Consider the following 22,889-nt stretch of genomic DNA (forward strand, 5'->3'; position numbering starts at 1 on the left):
CCCAGAGTGAAATTTTTGTGTAGCTTTTCCCTGTGTTTAGCTCTCTCCTCTAATTCTTGGTCCTGTCACTTCTTGCATCTAGTTGCTTTGCCGTTCCAAAGTTTATTCTGTCCTAAACACAGTGCCCTGTTTTATTTGTGTGCTGTGTCTACAGACCCTCTCCAGTGAGTGGGAACATTCCCTTTTCTCAGGAATCAGTGTGTCATCTTGGGTATTGTCAGTGTCTGAAAACACTTCATGTGTTTTATTCAATATTGTAGATCTTAGGTGGGAGAATAGATTCCATCAAGGTCTGGTAGTAGACCCTTAGATACCTGAAAAGGTTTTTTTGTTTTGTTTTGTTTTTTGTTTTTTTTAAAGGCGTAATTGTGATATGTCACTAACATGGCATGAACAGCAAAGTTTATCTGGGGTCTGAAGGGGCTGCCCAGTGAGTGCTCCTTTCATGAAGATGGTAGAAAAGCAATGAGAGAAAGTGTGAGGGACAGGTTTTAGATGAACAGTTGTCAGAAGCATTCATTAGGTAGCAAATAGAACTGATGATGTTTGTCTTTTGAACTCTTTTTCATCATTGTTTCAGGATAATTGTTACAACTGTAGCTCTTGATTATTCAGTAGTTTCTCTTCGTACTGTAGTGAACAGTTTGAAGAAATTACCTTGCCTGTTTATTTAGCTTGTCACTGTGCCTAACAATACCAGGAAATTGTAGATGTTAATAAGTGTGCATGGAGGAATGCATCAGATGCTTCCATGTTTCATATTAAAGATTATCTATCACCTAGGAAAGTTCATTCACATGGGGGAGGTTGAAACCCAGTTATGAAAGGGCTTCATTAGAGAAGCTTGGTTTATCTTCATAATTGTCTCTGCTGGAATGTTGTTGATACAGTGCAGCAGTATAACTTTAGTTAGTGTGCATGTAAACACTTTTTTAAAAAGCTACTTAAGAATTTGATAAGATCTGTATATGTGTACTGATACTACCTTGTATTTTGAGGACAGTTCTTACTATGGTATTTAATTGGATTAGTAGTATGGTTTGGAAGAACCAAAAAACGTATTTTTCGTTATACCACTGATCATAGAACTTCAGTCTTTTTGCAATGGAGACTTTTCATTTGAATCATTGAAAGAATGATTTTACTTTTATAATAGAGTAAAAAGATAAGTAAATAAAAACAATAGTGTTAACCTATTGAAATTTTATATATATTATCTTTGAAACTCAGAATAGAATACTTAGTCCAAATCACCTATGTGCTTCAGCCATTGTTTGGGTTTCATGGCACATAGCATCTGACAAACATAACATAACAAGAGGAATATGCATGTTGCCATTAAATAAGCTTTACATTGCTTTCTACTTTTCCCACCACTAGTTTTCCTATTTTTGACTTTATTTCTTCCTGGCAAAAACACCCAAGAAATCAGCACTCTCTCCTCCCCTATGGGCAAGGCATAGGTTTGGTGACAGCAGTAAACTCAGGTTTCTGTAATAATTCTTCCATCCAGTGACTCATTATAGGGTTCTAGACCAGACTGTATGTGGATATTGGTGATATAATATACTCGGCTAATTGCATACCCTCTTCATCCGTTGGTACCTCATCTAAAAGGAGGGTAATAATAACTATTTACAGAGGTTAAAAAGTTTAATGCAAATAGTGTTTGGAACCAAACTCCAGAAATTGGTGACAGAATTTACCACATCTTGTAAATGTAGGCTTTTGTCTTCAGGCTTCAGAGTAGCATATCTAAATGTCTTAGTTTGTAGTATCTGATCTCTGGCACAAATGAAGTTTCTGAACAGTTTCTTGTAAGGATCTTGATTTATATGATAAGAGTGTTAAGATCTCATTTAATTCCAACTGCAAAAGGTTAAAAACTAACAGGATTTTCCTGTAACTATTAACCTTTTGATTCAATATCTGATATTAAGCCATTCATTTTTTATTAGGTCTTTGACCTTTATTATATAGAATTCATTTCTACAGAAAATTTTTATTTTATTTTTTAAGCCAATACTACAAAACAAGAGAGTTGAAAGAGTGCTGAGTTTGGGTATAGCTCAAAGTCATCTTCAGTAACCCTGAACCATGGCAAATTACTCGTGGTTACATGCATGATAGAAGTTTACAGGTGCAGTCTTAAACAAGTCCCCAGAGATAGCTGCCATGCTGTCATGAATTCAATGGCTGTCACATCCAAAACCCATTTTATAGCAGCTCTTTCCAACCAGTAGGCTCTTCACATTCTTTCCAGTCCTCGTCTGCAATGTCCCCTGAGTCTTGGAGGGGTCAGCACTCAACAGTCACTCGTTCTTGGCACTTTGACCAGTTACTCTTTCTTCAATAACTATGCTGTTCCCTGCCCCTCCCTAGAAAAAGAAGCTGTGGGCTATAGTACTTACCTTTCAGGCAAGATGTCCCCACTGATGCAACAGTAGCATGACTAGTGTATGTGTGTATTTTGGTGGGGGGCAGAGGGGGAGGTGCGTACCAACTATTTTTTTTTTTTTTTGAGGATTAAGGGCTGGCACTGCACACCTGGTCAGAAACCCATGGCTAGGACACCAGAGGCCTTAAGATGAAACCTACTACTGCTGTTCCATAAACAGCTGTGTTATCAAACTGTCCTTTAAATATTCATGTTTATACTCATAAGTTAGTGCTGCTCTTAGCTTTGTTCAGAGAAGCTTCTTTTTGCATTAAAGACTTATCTTTTCCAGCAGCCTTCATAGCACCTTTCTAAGCTTGATTTCTCTGTCTCCTGGAGCTGAAGGGTATGGTATCTTCAGCCATAGGCTCATACCATTCAGTTCTGGTTGGCAGTCAAGAGCAAGGTCATACAAAACAGTAGCTTGTATTGTTTTGAGAGTCTCTGGGTTCTTGGCCAACTGCTTATAGGGAGGTATTCCATACTTGGCACTGTAATTTTTGCTAAGTAATACATGGTTTCTGGTAGCAGTATTATCCTTCTGTGCAGGATACTTAACCCCAGAATCTTAATTTTTTTATACCAGTACATGAAAATATTAGGTTTTCTTGTGGCTTTTGAAAATATATTTTTAGTTAGGTTAACCACCCCTCCACACATGTACGTTTCACTCCCTTCTTTCCCCAAGCTCGTCCCGAATCAAACCTTTCTAACTTAGTATACCCCAGTTTGCTTTCATATTACTGTTCTACTATTTTACTGTTCAGTGCCACACATATACACAAGCCATATCCCCCTTTGGAACTTTCTTTTTTCTTTTATTAAGTATATGGTCTTTATGGAACCTCAGGCTGGCCTTGAATATATAGGAAGGAGGTTGCCTCAGCCTTTTGAGTGCTGGGTTTATAGGCCTGTGCTTCCATGCCTGCCTGAGAACTAAAAATCTTAATTTAGTAAATGCATCTTACCTATTTCTATTTTTTTTAATTTTTTTATTAGGTATTTTCCTCGTTTACATTTTCAATGCTATCCCAAAGGTCCCCCATACCCACCCCCCACTCCCCTACCCACCCACTCCCCCTTTTTGGCCCTGGCGTTCCCCTGTACTGGGGCATCTAAAGTTGGCAAGTCCAATGGGCCTCTCTTTGCAGTGATGGCCGACTAGGCCATCTTTTGATGCATATGCAGCTAGAGACAAGAGCTCCGGGGTACTGGTTAGTTCATATTGTTGTTCCACCTATAGGGTTGTAAAGAACTTAGGTTCTTGAAATTGCTGATAGCTTACATGCCATTAAATTAATACTTTTTTATAAATTTGCATCTGACAATCCAACTATGGATTAAAAACATTTGAAAAAAACGAGTCTATATTGAACATGTTTGGGCTTTCTTCTTGTCATTTCCTAAATAAATTAGAATGATAATTATATAACATTTCTATTATGCTGCATTTACATTTTGTATTATAAGCAACCTAGAGATAAAATGTGAGGGTTATGTTGGGGGTCAGGTGCAAATATTATACCACTATTATATACAGGACTTTGGAGTCTTCACCTATGAGGGTCCTGGTGTCAATCTCCAGTGGATACAGAGAGACAATTTTAATAGCAGAAAAGAGTGAATGCACTTAGGATACTAGAAAATGAATGGTGTTGTTTTAAAAGAAGTGTTCCAGTGTGATTATAAATCATGTCAGCTTTCCATTCTTCACCATAGTCTACATCCTTATGGTGAAAAGCTCTTTAAAATTGCCACGATGTATAATTGCTGTAGCTGTAAGGCTTGATCACAGTACCTTTGTTGTTTATTCCTTCCTCATTTAATAATTTACTTTTCTCAAGGATTCCAAAAGAACGTTGGATTGAGACTTAAGAGTTCTTTCTTGAATAATTTTTATTATTTTCTTTATTTACATTTCAAATATTATCCCCTTGCCTAGTTTCTCCACCAAAAGTCCATATCCCCTCCCACTCCCTTGAATAACTTTTTGACAAGGTAAAATTTAACCACAGATACTACCACTTTATTTAGTCTCTAGAGTATGACGTTTATGGGTCTTAAAATAACTTTTTTAAATGGTTGGATGAGATAACTATATTTGGGTTTGGATAATATTTATTTAAATGTTATTAGTCTGCTAGATGGAAAGGGTTTAGTAAAATCAATACTTCTGCATATAAACTGGTTAAGTAAGAATCTGCATTTAGTTAACTCCATCTTTGCTGTGCTAGCTTGAGAACTAGCTTGGAAATCCTGTGGTTTCAGATGACTGGCTTGCTTACTTTCCTCTCAAGTATTGGTTCTCTTACTAGTTGTGGGATCTCTTAGGTTGAGCTTGCAGTTTTATAGTTAAAGCCACATAAGCAGCTGTAGAATTCTTATTATGTAGGATAATGCTAGGTTTGTTACACACCAAGAATATAATTCTGAGCTGACCTGGTGGGAAAGGTTTGCATCAATGAAGATTTGTACTGGTTTCCTTTGGAAAGAAGGAATTATTTTATAGGTAGGAGTGTCTCCAAGTCTTTATTTTTTGATGAATCTAATATTCCTACAGCTACAAGTATTTTTTAACTGGGACTAATTTTAAAATTAAGACATTTCAACGTCTTTCAAGTCTCTTGGCTCAGATTTACTTATGTGTGTATGTATATGATCACCAAGACAGTGTTCCGTGTGTGTGTGTGTGTGTGTGTGTGTGTGTCTGGTTTTTTAAAAAAGATTTATTTATTTATTTAATGTATATGAGTACACTGTAGCTGTACAGATGGTTGTGAGCCTTCATGTGGTTGTTGGGAGTTGAATTTTTAGAACCTCTGCTTGCTCTGGTCAACCCTGCTCTCTCTGGTCAACTCCGCTCACTCAGTCCCTACTTGCTCCAGCCCAAAGATGTATTTATTATACTACATAAGTACAATGTAGCTGACTTCAGATGCACCAGAAGAGGGCGTCAGATCATTACCGGTGGTTGCGAGCCACCATGGGGTTGCTGGGATTTGAACTCAAGATCTTCAGAAAAGCAGTCAGTGCTCTTACACAATGAGCCATCTTGCCAGTGTATGTGTGTGTGTTTGCTTTTTAAAAATATTAATTTATTTTATGTATATGAGTTCACCATTGTTTTCTTCAGACACACCAGAAGAGGGCATCAGATCCTATTATACATGGTTGTGAGCCACCATGTGGTTGCTGGGAATTGAACTCAGGACCTCTGGAAGAGCAGTTAAATACAGATGAATAAATGGGGTTGAAGTTGTTTGCTGAGGCATTTTTTTCTCATATAAAAAATAGAGATGAGTCAAATCATTTGTAATTCCACCATTGAGAAGTCTTAAGCATTTTGATGTGTAATTTTTTATTCACTTATTTTTTTCCATATGCCTTATATATTGCTATTTTGCTGGAGGTACAGTAATTAAAACAAGCAAAGCCCTTTTCTTTGAAAGAGACAAAATTACAATTTTTTAATATAGATACTAGGTACATCTTCACTGAGAAAGTATCTTAGCAAAGACCAGGAGGAGACACAAGAAGATGCTGGGAGGATCTGAGGGAAAAGGACACTAAATAAAGTTCTTAGGTGGTGGTGGTGGTGGTGATGGTGGTGGTGGTGTTGGTGGTGGTGGTGGTGGTGGTGGTGGTGGTGGTGATGGTGGTGGTGGTGGTGGTGGTGGTGGTGATGGTGGTGGTGGTGGTGGTGGTGGTGGTGGTGTGTGTTTTTTGAAGGAAAGGGTTGGTGAGTCTGAAACATCAAGAGGCTCATTGTTATTTGAAGCAAAAGACTTGAAGCAAATGAAGTTAAAGGGTGTGGTAGTTTGAATGAGAATGCCTCCCAACCTTATGGGCTTTATTTGAGTGCTTTATTACCAATTGGAATTATTTGGAAAGGATTAGGAGGTGTGGTCTTGTTGGAGAAGATGTGTCACTTAGGGGTGGGCTTTGGGGTTTCAAAAGCTGATTCCAGGTCCAGTCCTGGTTCTCTCTACCTGCTGCTTATGAATCAGATGTGAGTAGCTAAGGCTACTACTGCTCCAAGGTCATGTCTGCCTGCTTGGCTACTAGCATGCTTCCATCAGGGTGGTTATGGACTCACCCTCTGAAACTAAGCCAGCCTCAATTAAATGCTTCCTTTTATAAGTTGCCTTGGTCATGAAGTCTCTCACAGCAATAGAACAGTGACTAAGACCTCCTAGCAACATGTAAGAATTACCTTGGAAACGTAAAAACTATTTACTGGTTCTGTGCGACTGTGCAGCCAGAGTTAGCAAAAAGTCACTAGGCTACATAAGGGAGGAGATGCTGAACCCAATGAAGAGTTTGGGGGAATTTTTTTTCTGTCTGGTTTTCTTATTTTAAAAAGAGAATATATTAGGGAATTTCCCAGACATAGAATAGTATCTTCTGTCTTCTTTCACTAGCCATCTAATATGTTACCATACTTGCTTACTTTGTTTTGTTCCCTTCCCTGCACATTCACCTTTTCACTAGAATATTTTAATGTTGCTTTTTTTGTAAACAAAACAAGGATCATTATGGTTTCTGATTTGAGATAGCCTGAAAAAAAATGCACTTTTTGTTGTTGTTGCTGTTGTTTCAGTCATGCAGACACATAATAGATCCACTCACTTATGAACTACTTTCATTTATTATTATATTGAATATTTTATGTCATTGACTATTCTGAAACCATTTTTTCGTGGTTAAATACTATTCCATTAGAATGTACTTTAATTTAATCTTAAATTATGGAACATTTTAACTCATACCCTTTTGTAGTAAGCTGTGGTGATAAACTCTGTCTTAGTTAGGGTTTCTGCTGCTGTGATAAAACACAACTTGGGGAAGAAAGGGTTTATTTAAGTCTGGACAGGATTTAGTTTGATTGCCTATATCACCCAGGACCACCAGCATGGGATTAGGGGTGGGGACACCACCTACTGTGAATTGGGACTTTCTACATCAGTCATCGATCAAGAGAATCTATCACAGGCTTACAAGGTTGTCTGCTGGAGACATTTTCTCAATTGATGTTTCCTTTTCTCAAATTAATCTAGCTTGTCTCAAGTTGATAACAGACCCCATAAGTAGGTCTCTGCATATCTCTGTAGTCAGTCACATAAGATAATTACTTGGATAGAATTGCTTTGTCAGAGGGTGTATACAGAAATCTAAAGGCTTCGAAATACATTCTCAAGTATTTTCCAGAAAGACTCTACACCCACTGACTGCTTCTGAAAGTGTCAGTTCTGACTCTCACTAACATTGAATTTTGTCAGATTTTTTAAAACACTGTTTCAACAAGTGAAAAAGTAACTCTTGCTTTCAATTTGCAGTTCTTTGATTTCTAGTGAGGTAGACTTGAGTTCTCTCTTCATTTACATTTAAATAATTATTTGTATCAGTTGCTAGCTATGTGACTTTAAGCCACTTGGGACTTTCATTTACTTTTATATTATACACCTCCTTTATAGGCTACTCATGAATATTAAAGCATTTTAAAATTGAGAGTTTTAAACTTTTGACCATATACATAGTTTTTTGTAGCTTAAAGTTTCATACCTCCTTAGCAAGTTTGAATTGCTTTGAGATTTTTATATTCATACTTATTTTTATAAGTGTTTTACTGTTGCATGTAATTGTTAAAAATCAATCTATGCTTCCCTGGCTACTCTCCTGCCACGGTGGTCTTCCTGCCCCATGGCTCCCCCCCATGCAGCGGTCCTCCCAACTTCCTGAAGTTTGCTTGCCGATGAACCCAGTCATCCAGCCCCTGCACCTAGCTGCTGCCAAACCACTCAGCACTCGCAAATTTCCACGGCTAGCTGGGGGCGCACGCTTGCCCACCCACGCTCAGCTGTGGTTACCTTGCCCCGGGAACTCAGTTGAGTTGTCTCGAAATGGAAAACACCAGACAATCTTAGTTTAGAATCAACAGATAACACAACCGCTGGGCGTGGAATCTATCATCCTAGGATAGATCCTCATTAACAATTCTATATTAGAAATCTACTAGCAGTGGATTCAGGTGGATTCTGCCACCAGATTTAACGGTCCCTGCCTTTTGTCTACTTTCCCTCTCGTCTCTCCGTCCAAAAGATGGCGTTCTTTTCCTCTGCATTCCCTCTTCCTCTCTCAGACCTGGAAGGCCTGACCCTCCTCCAGTGATTGGCTTCTTGTCATCTCTCAGTTAATTAGGGGAAAATTCCGCTACACTTTACTGACCACTATTGATCATAACCAGGTTGTGGCCTAGAGTCTGCAAAGCACTGCTCTAAGTTATGTGCTGCTGGGTGCTGCTGGGTCTTGTGTCTACTGTGATCACCCCTGAGACTCAGAAGCCAGCTAATAGACTTCACTTCTAATAGACTAGATAGGAGAAAGACCCCCAAAGCCACGTTGCTGTATTCCTGCAGCAAATGTTAACTATGTTTGAGTCTCTATGATGCTGTGCCAACTGAACCATTCACATAACTGCTGGGAGATACAGCTCATGTGTTTGAGCAGAAATAACATCATATTTGCAGACTACATAGCTGAGAAACAGCATTGATGAAAGAATTCCATTTGTGATTTTTGGTACCTTAAAATATGACAAAAGTGATAAACAACACTTAGTTTTCTTTTAATTTTTTATATTTTTAAAATTTATTTCTTGTATGTGAGTACACTGTTGCTGTCTTCAGACACACCAGAAAGAGGGCATCAGATCTCATTACAGATGGTTGTGAGCCACCATGTGGGTGCTGAGAATTGAACTCAGGACCTTTGGAAGAGCAGTCAGTACTCTTAACCACTGAGCCATCTCTGCAGCCCGCCAACAACACTTAATTTTAACACTTAGTTTAAACTTTTTAAACAGAGAGAAAGCATGAGAGTTGGGTAATGCTAAGAAGTAGAAGTTGAGGATGTGTTACTGCCTTATGTAAAGTACCAGGTATTCCCTGGTGGACTTACAGTGAATGAGAGTGGAGTTGTGGTGGGTATTGTTTGAAAACTTACTTGGTAGTTTCCCTAACTGGTAGTACAACAGTGTTTTTACTCTTGATGTGTAGAGTAAATATATCTTGTCTAAAAAAGTTTTATACTGAATAGAGTGAATATTTTAAAATATGTTTTCGTTTGTTTGGTTTTTGAGACAGGGTGTCTCTGTGTAGCCCAGACTGTCCTGGAACTTGCTCTGTAGACCAGGCTGATCTTGAACTCACAGAGATCCACCTTCCTCTGCCTCCCAGGGTTTAAAGGTGTGTACTTCCACCACCCTTCAACACTGTAAATAACAAAGCTATAAGCTTAAGACATTTACCACTCTCCTAACATTCCACATTGAAAAAAACTTAGAGGAGTGTTGCAGTTTATTATATAAAAATTAATATTTTTATTACATAAAAATTTTATATTGAAGAAACAGTTTATCTTTGGGAAAAGAACAGAGTATATATGTTGTATCTACCCTGTACTTTTTAAACAGATACTACTAATTTAGAAAAATAGGTAGCTCAGCCCTTCTACGGAGAACACTGACCTTAATTACTGCCTTTATAGTACATATAGTTAGTACTAGATATGAGATATCTCTATGAATATGGTCTGAAGTCATTGTCTAGTACAGCATATTAGTACAGCTAGACATATGATGTGTGTTATTTTAATTTACTTTTGAAGTTCAAAACAAACCCAATGTCAGCTTATTTTGAGACAGCACATTATCCTTAAATATGTGATAATTAGTGTAGAAAGAAAAAAAAACTCACTAGCTTTGAAATCTATTATGTATTTCCATTTTATGTATATTTCTACTCCGCTGTTTTCATTGGAAGTACTTCATCTGAATAATATTTCATGAATTGTTTGTTGAAAAATTTTCCATACCAAAGTTATTCCTTATTATTTTTTCTAGTAACTGGATTATCAGACTTTAAATTTATTCACCTTAGTAGTGCTATTCTTCAAGTGCTCAGGAATTGTGTAGCTGATGTCTACCGTGTTATAGTAATTGTCATATAAACATCAAAATAACTTGCCTGCATATGAATAACTAATCAAAGCATGTACTGTTGGTAAAACTAGAGAAATGGTGAAGGATTTTATTATTTGAGCAATTAAAACATTTTTATTTGTGTGTATATGCATAATACCTATGATCGATTTTTCAAATATTAATATTTTGCCACAACACCTTTGTATCTTTAATGTTAATTCTGATTTTTTTTAGAGTATTTATTTGTTTAGATATTTCAGGGATTACGTATTCACTTGTTTAGTTTATCACCTATATAAAGAATGGTGTAATATATATAGTTGAGAATTATCTTTTTTTTAAAGGTGCTTTTTAGACCTTAAATGACCTTTTAATGTTTAAGTCATTTTTTATGTTTAAAGACCTGAATGTCTACTGAGAAATCTTCCTCAGATTTTTCTAGTACATACTGTATTCCTCTAGATTTAGCTTTATTTAGACTAACTTATCAGAATGGAAAAGAACATTCTAAAGTTTAATAGAACTGTTAATATCAATTTTATACATAATTCTAAATGTTATAATAACTCCAGATTCATTTTAAACGCATAGTGTTTTAATTGTGTTCCTAAGCAGGGAAGATTTTAAGTGAGTGGAGAAGCAGAAGTATTTATCTTCCCCTTGTATTGCAAGGCCATGTTGTAATTTTATATTTGCAGGTTTTATAATGCACACCACCTGCTGTGTGTTTGGTTCATCACTAGATGGAGTTCTTACAGTATAACTATGTGTTGAGTAGGCATTTGTAGAAGAAACGTATTCCTTAAAGTAGACTTTTTTTTTTTTTTTTTTTTTTGAGACGGGGTTTCTCTGTGTAGCCCTGGCTGTCCTGGAACTCACTTTGCAGACCAGGCTGTCCTGGAACTCAGAAATCTGCCTGCCTCTGTCTCCCGAGTGCTGGGATTAAAGGCGTGCACCACCACGCCTGGCTAAACTAGACTTTTTAAAAAATATATATAGAAGAATTAAACATATAACTTAGTAATAAGAGTTCTTATGTGGTACTTTTCTATTGGTTTGTACAAGAAACACTGAACGTTTTAGTCACAATTTTTGTTAGGTGCTTTTGGAAAGGGATGGGAAAGGGATTGAGACTTAATACTATAGAATAGCGGTTTATAGGGTGAACTTGGACAAGATCAGTCTTTTTTAGAAAGTCAGGTTTGTGCTGCTTGTTTGAGGCCTGCTGTACTGCCTCGGTGGCACACAGCAGACAGCCAGGGATGTGCGTGTGCATCAGGTCTGCACTCCGGCTTGCCCTGTGCGTGCTCTCAACTTTAATCTCACCGAGCGTCAGTCTTCTTCTCTTACCACTTCAGATAAAGTCCAACCCAGAGTTTTATTTCGTTTTCTTGTTACTTTACTCTAACCAAGGGTGGTATTTTTGTCAGGAGTTGGATGTACCTTCTGTACTTCTGTTAAGCGGTCATATTTATTTTCTGTGAATAATAGAAACACTTGTGCCAGCTACTCCTAAGTCCATCAGACTCTAAGGTACTAAACATCATCATTCAATGGCTCTTTGGTACTCTGTGAAAATGTTCCCTAAATCCTCATTTCCCAAGTTACGTAATGTAACTTTTCAACAACGACATTTTAAAAGTTACTGTAATACTTCTGCAAGGGTAAAAAATTTCAGGAGTAAGAAGAATTATAAGCAAAAGTAATCTGTTCTCTGTCCCATGCCCCCCTTCCATCTGCATTGCCAGAGGCAGCTGCTCTAATAAAGTCCAGTACTTACTTCTTTCCGTGGTTGTCCTCACATAGCTTTAAAGGCTGTTGTGTCCTAGTTAATAGTTTTGGATGTTAAATGTCTGCTAGATCATCATCTGAGTAGACTGTGGCGGTATTCCACATCCTTCCTTCACCTTCAGTTGTGTCTTCCTTACGATGGTAGGATGGCTTCTTCAGGTGTAGTTTTTATGAACAAACAGTATTGAAGACAACATTCTTTGTCATGTGTTATCTCTTGGTAAATGTCCCTGGAAACTCTAACAAACTTTTGAGTTATTTCATTGACCATGTTTGCTTCAGAGAACCATTTATAGGCCAAGAATGTCCTGGCAAGAACAAAATTGTAGAGGAAGGTGGCATATCTGAGGTTACCTAAGGAGGAGCTAGGAAGGATAATGAGTGGATAGTCAACCAACATGTCTTGACAGTCAAATTCTCAATGGAAAGTATTACCAACTGTAGTCCCAATAACCAGGCCATGGTCTTTTGAAAATAAAGCAGAAAGGGAGCTATTCCAAGTCAAGTTCTTCTCTGTCTTTGCTAAAGTGCCCATTACTCCCTAGATATCTGAAAAGGGTAGAGTAGGAAAATATCACTTCTCTTCAGTTGGCTTGTATTTATAGGGTCTGTACTTTTGTACTTCCTTGGAACAAAGCTTTACATAGTTACAATATTTTTATTAGTCATCTTAAACAGCATTGGCATTGGTACTTTGTAAAGTCAAGGCTATTCAAATGGTAAATGTGAACTTTTTCCCTTAATCTAAAATATTAGTATCCCCTGGAAAGTATCATTTGTTTTGTTTAGTTTTTAAGTTCTTTCTTATTGCACGGATGTTTATGAGCTAGATATAATTCTTTGTTACCTCTAGTTAATTTGAATAAGACTCATCTTTATAACAAGGTTTATAAAGGTCTTTCTCTCTCTCTCTCTCTCTCTCTCTCTCTCTCTGTGGTTTTGCTTTTCTGAACTTGCTTAAAATATTTCTTAGTGAATGTGTTTGCTATTTAATTTGAGATTGATGTTAAGTTCCTTAGAATGGTTACTTTGACAGTACTTAACATGTATCTACTAAATAAATAATACTCTAGTCATTATTAAACAAACCCTCAATTTTATATTGTCTCTATATATACATATTTCCCAGTGACCATTATTACATAAGTATAATTAGTAACATCGATACTAATGTTGAATATACCAAGATCAAGTTTCAGTAAGGTAATAATACCTCAGAATTTGTGATTTAATTTTTATTGTATGACTAGAAATATAAGAGCTGCATGAAGAAGAAACTGGAGATAAAATGTCTACATACTATTTAGTCATATGAATTTCTTTATTGTAGAACTTGTTAGGATCTTTGCTATTCAAACATACATTTTCATACTTTAGAATTGGGAGTGAAATAAACATATCTGAAAGTAGAATTCCTGCTTTTCAGATAGTTCCATAGGACATATTTGAAAACACTATTTGATTTAGTTAGTATTTTTGTGAATTACTGTGAAGCAAGTAAAATGATGAACTTTTACTAACAATTGCTGTCTAGTTGATTAGAAAAAGTAGTGTCTATCACTTGGATGCTTGACAGCTTGGAATGCACTTGAAGTCTAAAGATGAGACATAATAATTTGGTTATACCCTTTCTACTATTTTTTCCAAAGCTTTTCTCTAAAGAAACTTATTAACATGCAGTGTTTTAAACTGCATGGTTACAATCTGATGATTTTCCCATAGTCTGCCTTCCACATGGTCTCCTCATCTGAGTTCTAAACAGATGTTGAATCTCTGGCTGGACAGGCCTACACACCAACTCTTAGTCGTCTGAATTTGATCAAGAGTGTATTCTTCTTTCATTCCAATCTCAAATCCTGTTTTTCGTTTGCTACGCTGGCTAACAGCAATGTTGGAATCCAGGAAACTGGGATTACTCCTTCATCAGGACTCACAAAACACCGTTGACATTTTGGGGTAGATAAATCTTTGTTATCCTATGCGATATAGGTGTTTAATAACATCCTGTCTGTTACATAGCAACAGCACACTCTCTCCTCCCCCTACTTCCCACAGTTTTAAGACCTGAACCTAGAGTGTTAAGTGTTTTGTGCCTGGTAGGCCAGTGTAATGCTGCTAACTTTATCTTTTTAAACTGCACAAATACTTCCTGTCTGATTTCAGTTGCTTCCAATGGAGACCTTCAAGAAGGCTTTTCTGTTTCTTCATTCCTATATTTACTCACTAAAATTCTTACTTTATTTAAATTAAAAAAAATATGTGAGTGCTTGTTTTGCCCGCATGTATGCATTTGCACCATGTGTTCGTATGTGCCCTAGAGGACCAGAGGAGGGTGTCAGATCCCCTGAACTTGAATTGCAGGCGGTTAGGATCTGCTATGTGAGTGCTGGACTTGAACTCTACCTGCTGGAAGAACAGCCAGTGTTCTTAGCTACCAAGTAATCTTTCTGGCCCTTGTACTAAAGGGCTTGCTGAATACACAGTGTACTGCGCCCCCTTCCTCCCCACTGGGCCCTGATTTTGTTTTAAACTTCCCCCATGAATTTGTTTCTCCATAAGACGCCTCATTTTACTAGTGTGTTTTATTTTTAAAGAATCTGTGTCCCATCACCAATTCAGAGTGTTCAAGGGCAGAGATCCTGAGCTATATTCCTAGCCTCTATCCCAGTTGTTGCCATGTAGTAGATAATTTTGACTCTTTTGCTCTTACACTGTATCAGATGTTGTAATGGTCTCGTTAGTTCTAGGAGTTCTCTTCTTTGTATTAGTGACCATCGTGTGCTAATGTGGAGAGAGGCAATCTGGTGCCCCATCCATGAGGCTTGCTCTGAAGAGCCGTTTTACCACAAACTCCATCCGCTGTCACTGTTCTGTTTGCTGTTTTGCTTTGCTTTGCTTTGCTTTTCCTATACTCTGTTTCCCTGAAACTTTAAAACACACTTTAAGTTATTTAGAATAAAATTTGATTTATTTAGATTTAAACATTAAATATTCCTGGTTAAAAGTTGAGCCAGGAATGGTGACTCACCTACTGTAATCACAGGCCTCAGAAAGCTAGGGCAGGAGGATCTTGAGTTCAAAACTAGCCTGGGCTGCAATAGCAAGACCTCTCCCCTGGCCCGTCTCTCTCTCTCAAAAAATGACAAGTTAAAATTTTTAGGATCTTGAGCTGCTTCAAAAAAGAAAGGTATGCAACAAAGTGAAAAAGATGAGGTTTGTTTGAACTAAGGAAAAACAGATAGCAAATATAAACTGATAAGTGTTGTTTCCCAAACTTGTTTACTCAGAACTTGGAAGTTTGGACTATAGTGTTCCTGTTATTTGCAGGTTGTCTTGTGCCCTACCTTTCCACCTTATAATATTATTTTGAGCTTTGATTAGGTTTTGTTTTTCTATTTGTAACTTTGCTGTACATTTTTAGATCCTACGTGATTTAAGAAAGTGCCGTCTGTGGTTTTGAGTTGGTCCTCCATAGACTTTTCAGGAAAGGATAGTATATTGAAGGGGACCTTTCAGTTAGTACAGAATGATGCATGGGGTGTAAATGTAAAATGTTACAGCAGGGTCAAATGGAAGGACTTCTTGACTTTATAGTCTAGTCTACGGTATATCCTACTAGTCATAACAACCAGGATCTGTAAAGGTTCTAGGAATACCTAATTAGCAAATGGTGAACTTTTGCTCCTAGGGAATATTATGTCATGTTTCTATAAGCCTCTCATCACATTTTTATAAACCAGTCAGTTCATAACATTGTTTCACATACAGTTCTCACACGTCTGTCTGTCTGTCTGTCTTTCTTTCTTTCACTTTCTCTTTCTTTCTCTCTCTCTTTTCTTTCTTTCTTTCTTCTTTTCTTTTCTTTTCTTTTCTTTTCTTTTCTTTTCTTTTCTTTTCTTTTCTTTTCTTTCTTTCTTTCTTCTTCCCTTCCCTTCCCTTCCCTCCCCTCCCCTCCCCTCCCCTTCCCTTCCCTTCTCTCTTTCTTTATTTTCTCTTTCTTTCTTTCTTTCTTTTTTCTATCAATCTATCTAATTTATTTATAGACATGGTCTCTCATTATGTTTGCAGCTCAGTTTGGACTTGAGCTTAAAGATTCCATGTCTCTGCTTCCTAAATGCTGGGAGCACAACACCCAGTTGATGTGTGCTTTCATTTATTATTGTTGCTGCTTTAACATTGAACACGTGACCAATTATAGTATGAGTTATGCCTGAGTCAAGCTTATCTAACACACTTTTCTCCATAAGGCACATTAACTTTCCACCATGAGTATGTAGCACTTAGAAGCACTTCAACATTTTGCTGAGGGGCCATTTTAAGCAGTGAAAGCATCTACAATGGCACAGAAATGCAAAAAAAAAAAAAAAAAAAAAAAAAAAGCTAAACAAACCACTAAAAAGACAGCTGCTTGTATAGTCTGAGTGCTGAAACAAGATGGCAGTATTGTCTTGTTCATCTTCTGGTGGAAAGTATAGGCTAGGTGAGTCCCGTTTCCCAGTGTTCTGTGTATACAGCAAAAACTTAAAAAAAAAAAAGCCACAAGTTCTTACTTGACTATTAAGTTTGGTTCTTCACTGCTTTGATAAAACAATAACCAAAAGCAGCTTGGGGGAGGAAGTGGTTTATTTGGCTTAGTGCTTACAGTTCATTATTGAGGAAAGCCTGGACGGGACCTGAAGCAGGACCTGAAGCAGGACTTACAGATGAACATTGCGACTGCCTTGCCTAGCTTACTTTCTGACACAACCCACAACCACCTGTTCAAAGGTGGCATGGCCAACATTGAGCTGGACACCCCCTGCCCCATGAATCCTTAATCAAAAAATATTCCTCAGAGACTGCATCCAAAAGCCAATTCAATGCATGCAATTCCTGAGTTGAGGTTTCCTCTTCAGGTGACTCTAGTGGTGTCGAGTTGACAGAAGCCTGCAGAGTTACTGATGACGTTAGTGGGTAACTGAATTCATGTGTACAGAATCTCTGAGTAGCAAGAATCGGGTGTAATTGTTTTAACAAAGTTTATATTGGACTACTTACACTTCATACTGGAAAGAAAGATTATTTTATTTGCGGATATATGTAAGTTTCTCGTTAATGTAGTCACTTGTATAGCTTTTATGTTCACTTGTCTAATGAAGTAAAACTGTTCTTTCCTCAGGGAGCAACCTATCTTCAGCACTCGAGCTCATGTCTTCCAGATTGACCCGAACACAAAGAAGAACTGGGTACCCACCAGCAAGCATGCAGTTACTGTATCTTATTTTTATGACAGCACAAGAAATGTGTATAGGATAATCAGTTTAGATGGCTCAAAGGTAAGCTACATTTACTTCAAATAATCTTACTCTCTTGCTTTGTACAACATAGAAGTTCAGTTTCATTCATATTTCTGTTTTCATTAAAATATTTCTTCTAGACTTTTTGAAGCTTAACTTTAGAAAACAAAAAGTGATTATTCTTAGAGTAATAGCATTTTCCCCTCAAGTTATTTGTAGAAACTAACTCCCTTATTATATTGAGTTATATGAAGCAACATAGTCTTCAGCTTTATGATGGGTTAGTTTATTTAATGAACATCCCTGGCATCTCTGTTTTGTATTAATGTTAAATGATAAGAAAATTTCTGTCAGTCACTGTTTCATTATTAGAACAGTACCAGCTATCAGAAAGGCATTTATTTAGCTTTACAGTTTGAAGGCTAACAATCCAAAGGATATATAGCCCTAGCTCCCTGATCTTCTCTTGGTTGCAGCACTGTATGACTTGATAATATTAACTAACGTATGGGTTAGCAAGTAATTACATTCAGAGCCGGTGGAGCTGAGTGGGGTCAGGCCTGCTGTCTTTATGACAGTCCATGCAGTAGAATTGAAGGAGTTCTTAAGAGTTACCCTCCTACAGCATATTTCCACTGTCCTGATTACCTACCTCTAGGTCCTGCACGTACTTGAATGTTCTAGAATACCTTCAGATCACAGAATCAGGGGGCAGGGAGCTAAGGACCTGGGTTTGGATCCCAACACCCACACAGAATCTCTAGGTCCGGGATCTGACACCCCTTTCTGATCTCTGCAGGCACCAGGCACACACGTGGCAAAATACTCATAAACATTAAGTAAATAAATCCAAAACAACAACAACAAAGATCCTTTAGGAAAACACAGTTAAAGGATAACTAACTTGGAGCTGTGAGGCCTTTCCCTGTCAGTTCAGTGCAGAAGTTAGGAGCAGAGTAGAACCTCACCGCCTCATTGGACTTTGTGCTGCTTCCAGTTTGCTAGCCATGCAGCCTTGCACAAGCTATTTAACTTCTGTGCGTCTGTTTTTCACATGTAAAAACGATTGTTATCCAGATAATTAGTCTGTCTTTTCACTGTTATGTGAATGACTCAAAAGACTTAAGATGATGATAGTTAATTTCTGTGAAGTGTTATTTAATGAAGAATAACTGCTCATAAATGTTTGGCTTAGTGAAATACAATGGATATTAACTATTACCTCAGGCTTTGGACTGCTAATTTATTTTCCCTCCTTGAACTTTCAGTTTCTGTAATTTACCGTATCCAAAGTACAAATATAATGTGCTCTTACTAGATAGGGTTTAAAAGGTGGAAATACAGGTCAGCTGAAGCAGTCCATGTTTAGGAGGAGAATTTGCATTGAATTAAATGCATTTCAGTGTTTTCAAGTCTTTTCTGCTGTCTCACGTCCATCCCTTTGTTTTTAAATTGTGTTAGAAAGCCCAGTGAACCCTAAGAAGAAACTGTTCAGTTATTCTTTTGTGCGTGCGCGCGTGCATGTATGCACACACCCACTTGAATTATACACATGAACACATGAAGCTGTTCGTTTTGTCTTTTTTTTCTTTTTTGGTGACAGGTTCTCACTATTTAGCTCCATCTGGCACTAAAAATTTTCTTTTAAAAAAGTTCTTAGTTATGTCCTAAACAAAAAAATCTAAGAAATAAAAATTTCAAGCATAAGATTCTTTAACATTTTTTTTCAGTGATTCAGTGGTTAATAATACAGAAACGAGGAAAGGTTCAGAGTTTAGATTAGAATAGATCTCTTTAACAAGTCACAAAAAAGTTATTTTGAAGTGGTTGAAATGAGCACCAATGTCCACCAGCACATTGGTTAGTCCTTCTTGTTGCTTATGAAATGTATTATCACCACGTCTTTTAGAGTTAGTGGGGTCTGATGCCAACATTCCCTTTTCACCTTTTTTAACACTTGGGCCTCTCCTCAAATGTTTCTTGGAGAACACTGAAGGGCCACTAACGTCCTTTTAGGGACTCCACAAGTATTAGCATGCTCTGACGTTCCTCTGTTAGCTATTACTTTACTTCGTCCCAACCAGCTCTGTGACCACATTGCCTCTCTTACTGTTGTGTCTCAGAATTGAGCTTGGTAGCCAGTAGGTCCTTAGAGAACATCAGAGAAGTCTTGATCCATTGTTGTTTGTTGATAATCTTTATTTTTAGTCTGTTTAAAACACTTTAAGATTATTTTTATATACATATATATGTATGTGTATATATATATATGCACACACATATACACACATATATACATACACACACATACATACATATACACACACATACATATACATACACACATATAATGTTTGCCCACACATATAATGTTTGCCTGCATGTATGCATGTGTACCATGAGCATGCTTGGTGCCTGAAAAGGACAAAGGAAAGCATTAGATCCCGGAGTTAGATGGTTCTAAGCTACCATGTGAGTGCTAGGAATTACATCCAGGTCCTCTGCAAGAGCAACAGATGCTTCAAACCACTGACCCACTTCTCCAGTGCCTAGTCTTATTTGATGACGATTCCACAAGTCAAAATCTTTGTTAGCTATGCTTTACATACTCAAAATGGTATGCTGGTAGAAGCTGTTTTGAACCAAATGGTGAGGAAGGTTTATAAATATATAAGTTTTGTACAAAGATAAAAGTTCTCTTATGTAGCTATAGATAACACATCTGTTTCCTGTGAGAAAGAAATGAGCCAGTTTCTGTTGTGCCATCTTCTTCTCCTTAGTAGGGCATATGTCCTTGTTGAAAGTTCATCAACACCTGATAGTTCATACATATTTTATATTTGTGGTGGTTTTTACTTGGTAAACATTTTTTCATAAAATGCTGAATTTTCATTCCACATTTACCAGTGTGCTAGATAACAAGTTCTGAATTTGACATGTATGCTTTTGTTATTGGTGGAAAGAAATTTCTTAATTTTAGGGAGCATTAGTCCACTCAACTAAAAATAATCCTTTTTCCAGCACTGGCAGAGAACATAGTTAATAATATGTTATAATACCTGAAATATGTTATGATCTCCAGACTTAATCTTTAATCATTAACATGAAATGCTACTTTTTCTAAGGAACAATGTGAAATAGAAATGATATTGCTAACAATCTGTCATTTTATAAGAAAGGAAATGAAAATATTTCTTAGGAGTTTATTTTTTCCAATAGTAGGAAAAAAAAACCTGCTACATAATTGTAAGTCTTTTCTGAATGAAAATATATTTTATGTAAATCATATTTTTAACAAAGCTTTATTATACATCTTAAAAATATCAAAATCAAAACCACAGAATGTACTGACTGATAGTCACTTAACCCTCTGGAAAGTTCCAGATAGAGTTCAAATGCGTCTCATGATCTGCCCATGCTTACTAGCCAGTAGACTCAAGATCAATGTGCTTAGCCAATAAGTTTGAATTGTAACCTGTGCCCCTAAAAAGTATAAAAACTACTTGTAATAGCCATTCAGGGCCATTTCCTAGTCACTCGCCTTGAGGGACTAATTGAATGTCGATTTTGACACACCAGAAAATAAACCTCTTGCTTTTGCACGGGGGGTGGGGTCGGGAGAGGGGATCACTTGTATTCATTCATATATTATGCTACTTTATTTTTTACTTAGTTTTATTTTATGTATGTAGGTGTTTTGATGACGCCACATTCATACCTGTTGCTTGGAGAGCCCATTAGAAGGTGTTAGATTCCCTGGAACTGGAGTTATAAACACTTGTGAAACTGCTATGTAGGTGCTGCACATTGAGCCCAATACTTCTGGAAGAGTAGCCAGTTCTCTTAACCACTGAGATATTTCTCTAGCCCTCACACATTTATTTTTGAAAGATTCTGTTAAGACTAAAGCATATTTGTTTCTGGAGAACAGCACCCAAAATTAATAAATAGTGATCCTAAACCTTCAAAAAGAAGAGGTTGACCACATGCAGAGCTGTTTGAAGGCTCGCTCACCTAGTGTATGCAAGGTCCTGGGTTGGATGGCCAGGCTACCAAAAAGGGGCACTAGCTCTACAACCAAGATAAAAGGCATGCTAACATCTGTCTGTTATCAGCTCGTTAAAAAGGATGGTTTTACAAGATGCATCTTTGGGGCCTTGATTTCTAGCTTAGTAAATTACTTATACATGCAGATATGAGGATCTGAGTTCTATCTCTACCACACATGTGCTGTACTGGGTAGCATGTTAGTAACCTTAGCACTGGGGAGGTCAGGACAGGTGGATTCCACGACCTTGCTATCCAGCCAACTTAACTTTGCAGCAAGCCCCAGGTCCCTCTCTCAAAGACCAACCTCCACAGGCTACACAAGCTGTTCATCTCCTTATCTGAGATGCCTAACTTCCATAGGCCACATGCACATGTGATCATCTGAGGTGTCCAACCTCCACAAGCACATGCACATATGAACACACACACACACACATTTCCCCAACACACACACACACACACACACACACACACACACACTCCTTTGGAATTTTTTAGATCATTAAAAATGTATCTATAATTCTTCTAGCCACTTATTTCTTCATGTCCACCACTCAAATTATCTTTATCTGTGTAGCTTTGTAAGTGATAAGTGATCCTATTTTTATACAGCTGAAATGGGCTTCTGTTTGTTTTATTTTTCAGGCAATAATAAATAGCACCATCACACCAAACATGACATTTACTAAAACATCTCAAAAGTTTGGCCAATGGGCTGATAGCCGGGCAAACACTGTTTATGGACTGGGATTCTCCTCTGAGCATCATCTTTCAAAAGTAAGTTATTTCAGAAAATTTTCATGAAAATATTCATCTCTAATTTATGTGTCCTAAATATAAATAGGAAGTGCAAAGTATAAAATATAGGACAAATTTCTTTAATATTCTGAGAAGTATAGTGACTTTAAAATAAGAATATTAATATATTAAATGTTATATAAATAAATGTAAACAATACTAAACTAAAAATATCTATTGTTCATAATTCTTTGTAAAGATTTACCGTGCACATTAAAACAGTCACTACTGGTTCAAAAGGGCTTCTTGTATTGAATTACCTGTGTGGAGGAAGTAAAAGGTATGAACTCTGTTTAGGATGGGTTTTGCCCTTCAGTTGGAGATGGCCTGCAAGATAAGTAACCATCAAACTTCCAAATTTGTTATTAAAATTTAAAGTTGACATAATATAGATTTCAGGTGGATTTTGTTGTCATTTGTTCTTTAGTATGACAGTGATTTGCTTGGATGTAGAAATGTCTGCAGTACAGAGTAAGATTCAGTATCTTGAGGAATTTCTTGAATAATGCTGATCAGATGAATTACGATGGCCAGAAAGACATAAAATGCAGAGCAT

The 22,889-nt window shown here is 37.1% G+C and overlaps 1 protein-coding gene across 5 annotated transcripts in view; it reads left to right on the top strand.

The window, feature by feature from the left end:
• Homer1 (homer scaffolding protein 1) overlaps positions 1-22,889 on the top strand; it is a 101,373-nt gene that overhangs the window by 20,632 nt on the left and 57,852 nt on the right. For all 5 annotated transcript variants that reach the window (NM_147176.4, NM_001284189.2, NM_001347598.1 and 2 more), the window contains exons 2-3: positions 17,368-17,524; positions 22,181-22,312. In NM_147176.4, the coding sequence (NP_671705.2) occupies positions 17,368-17,524; positions 22,181-22,312 (289 nt within the window). The remainder of the gene's footprint in view (positions 1-17,367; positions 17,525-22,180; positions 22,313-22,889) is intronic.

Source organism: Mus musculus, chromosome 13, assembly GCF_000001635.26.
Source record: "Mus musculus strain C57BL/6J chromosome 13, GRCm38.p6 C57BL/6J".
Lineage (NCBI taxonomy): Eukaryota > Metazoa > Chordata > Mammalia > Rodentia > Muridae > Mus > Mus musculus.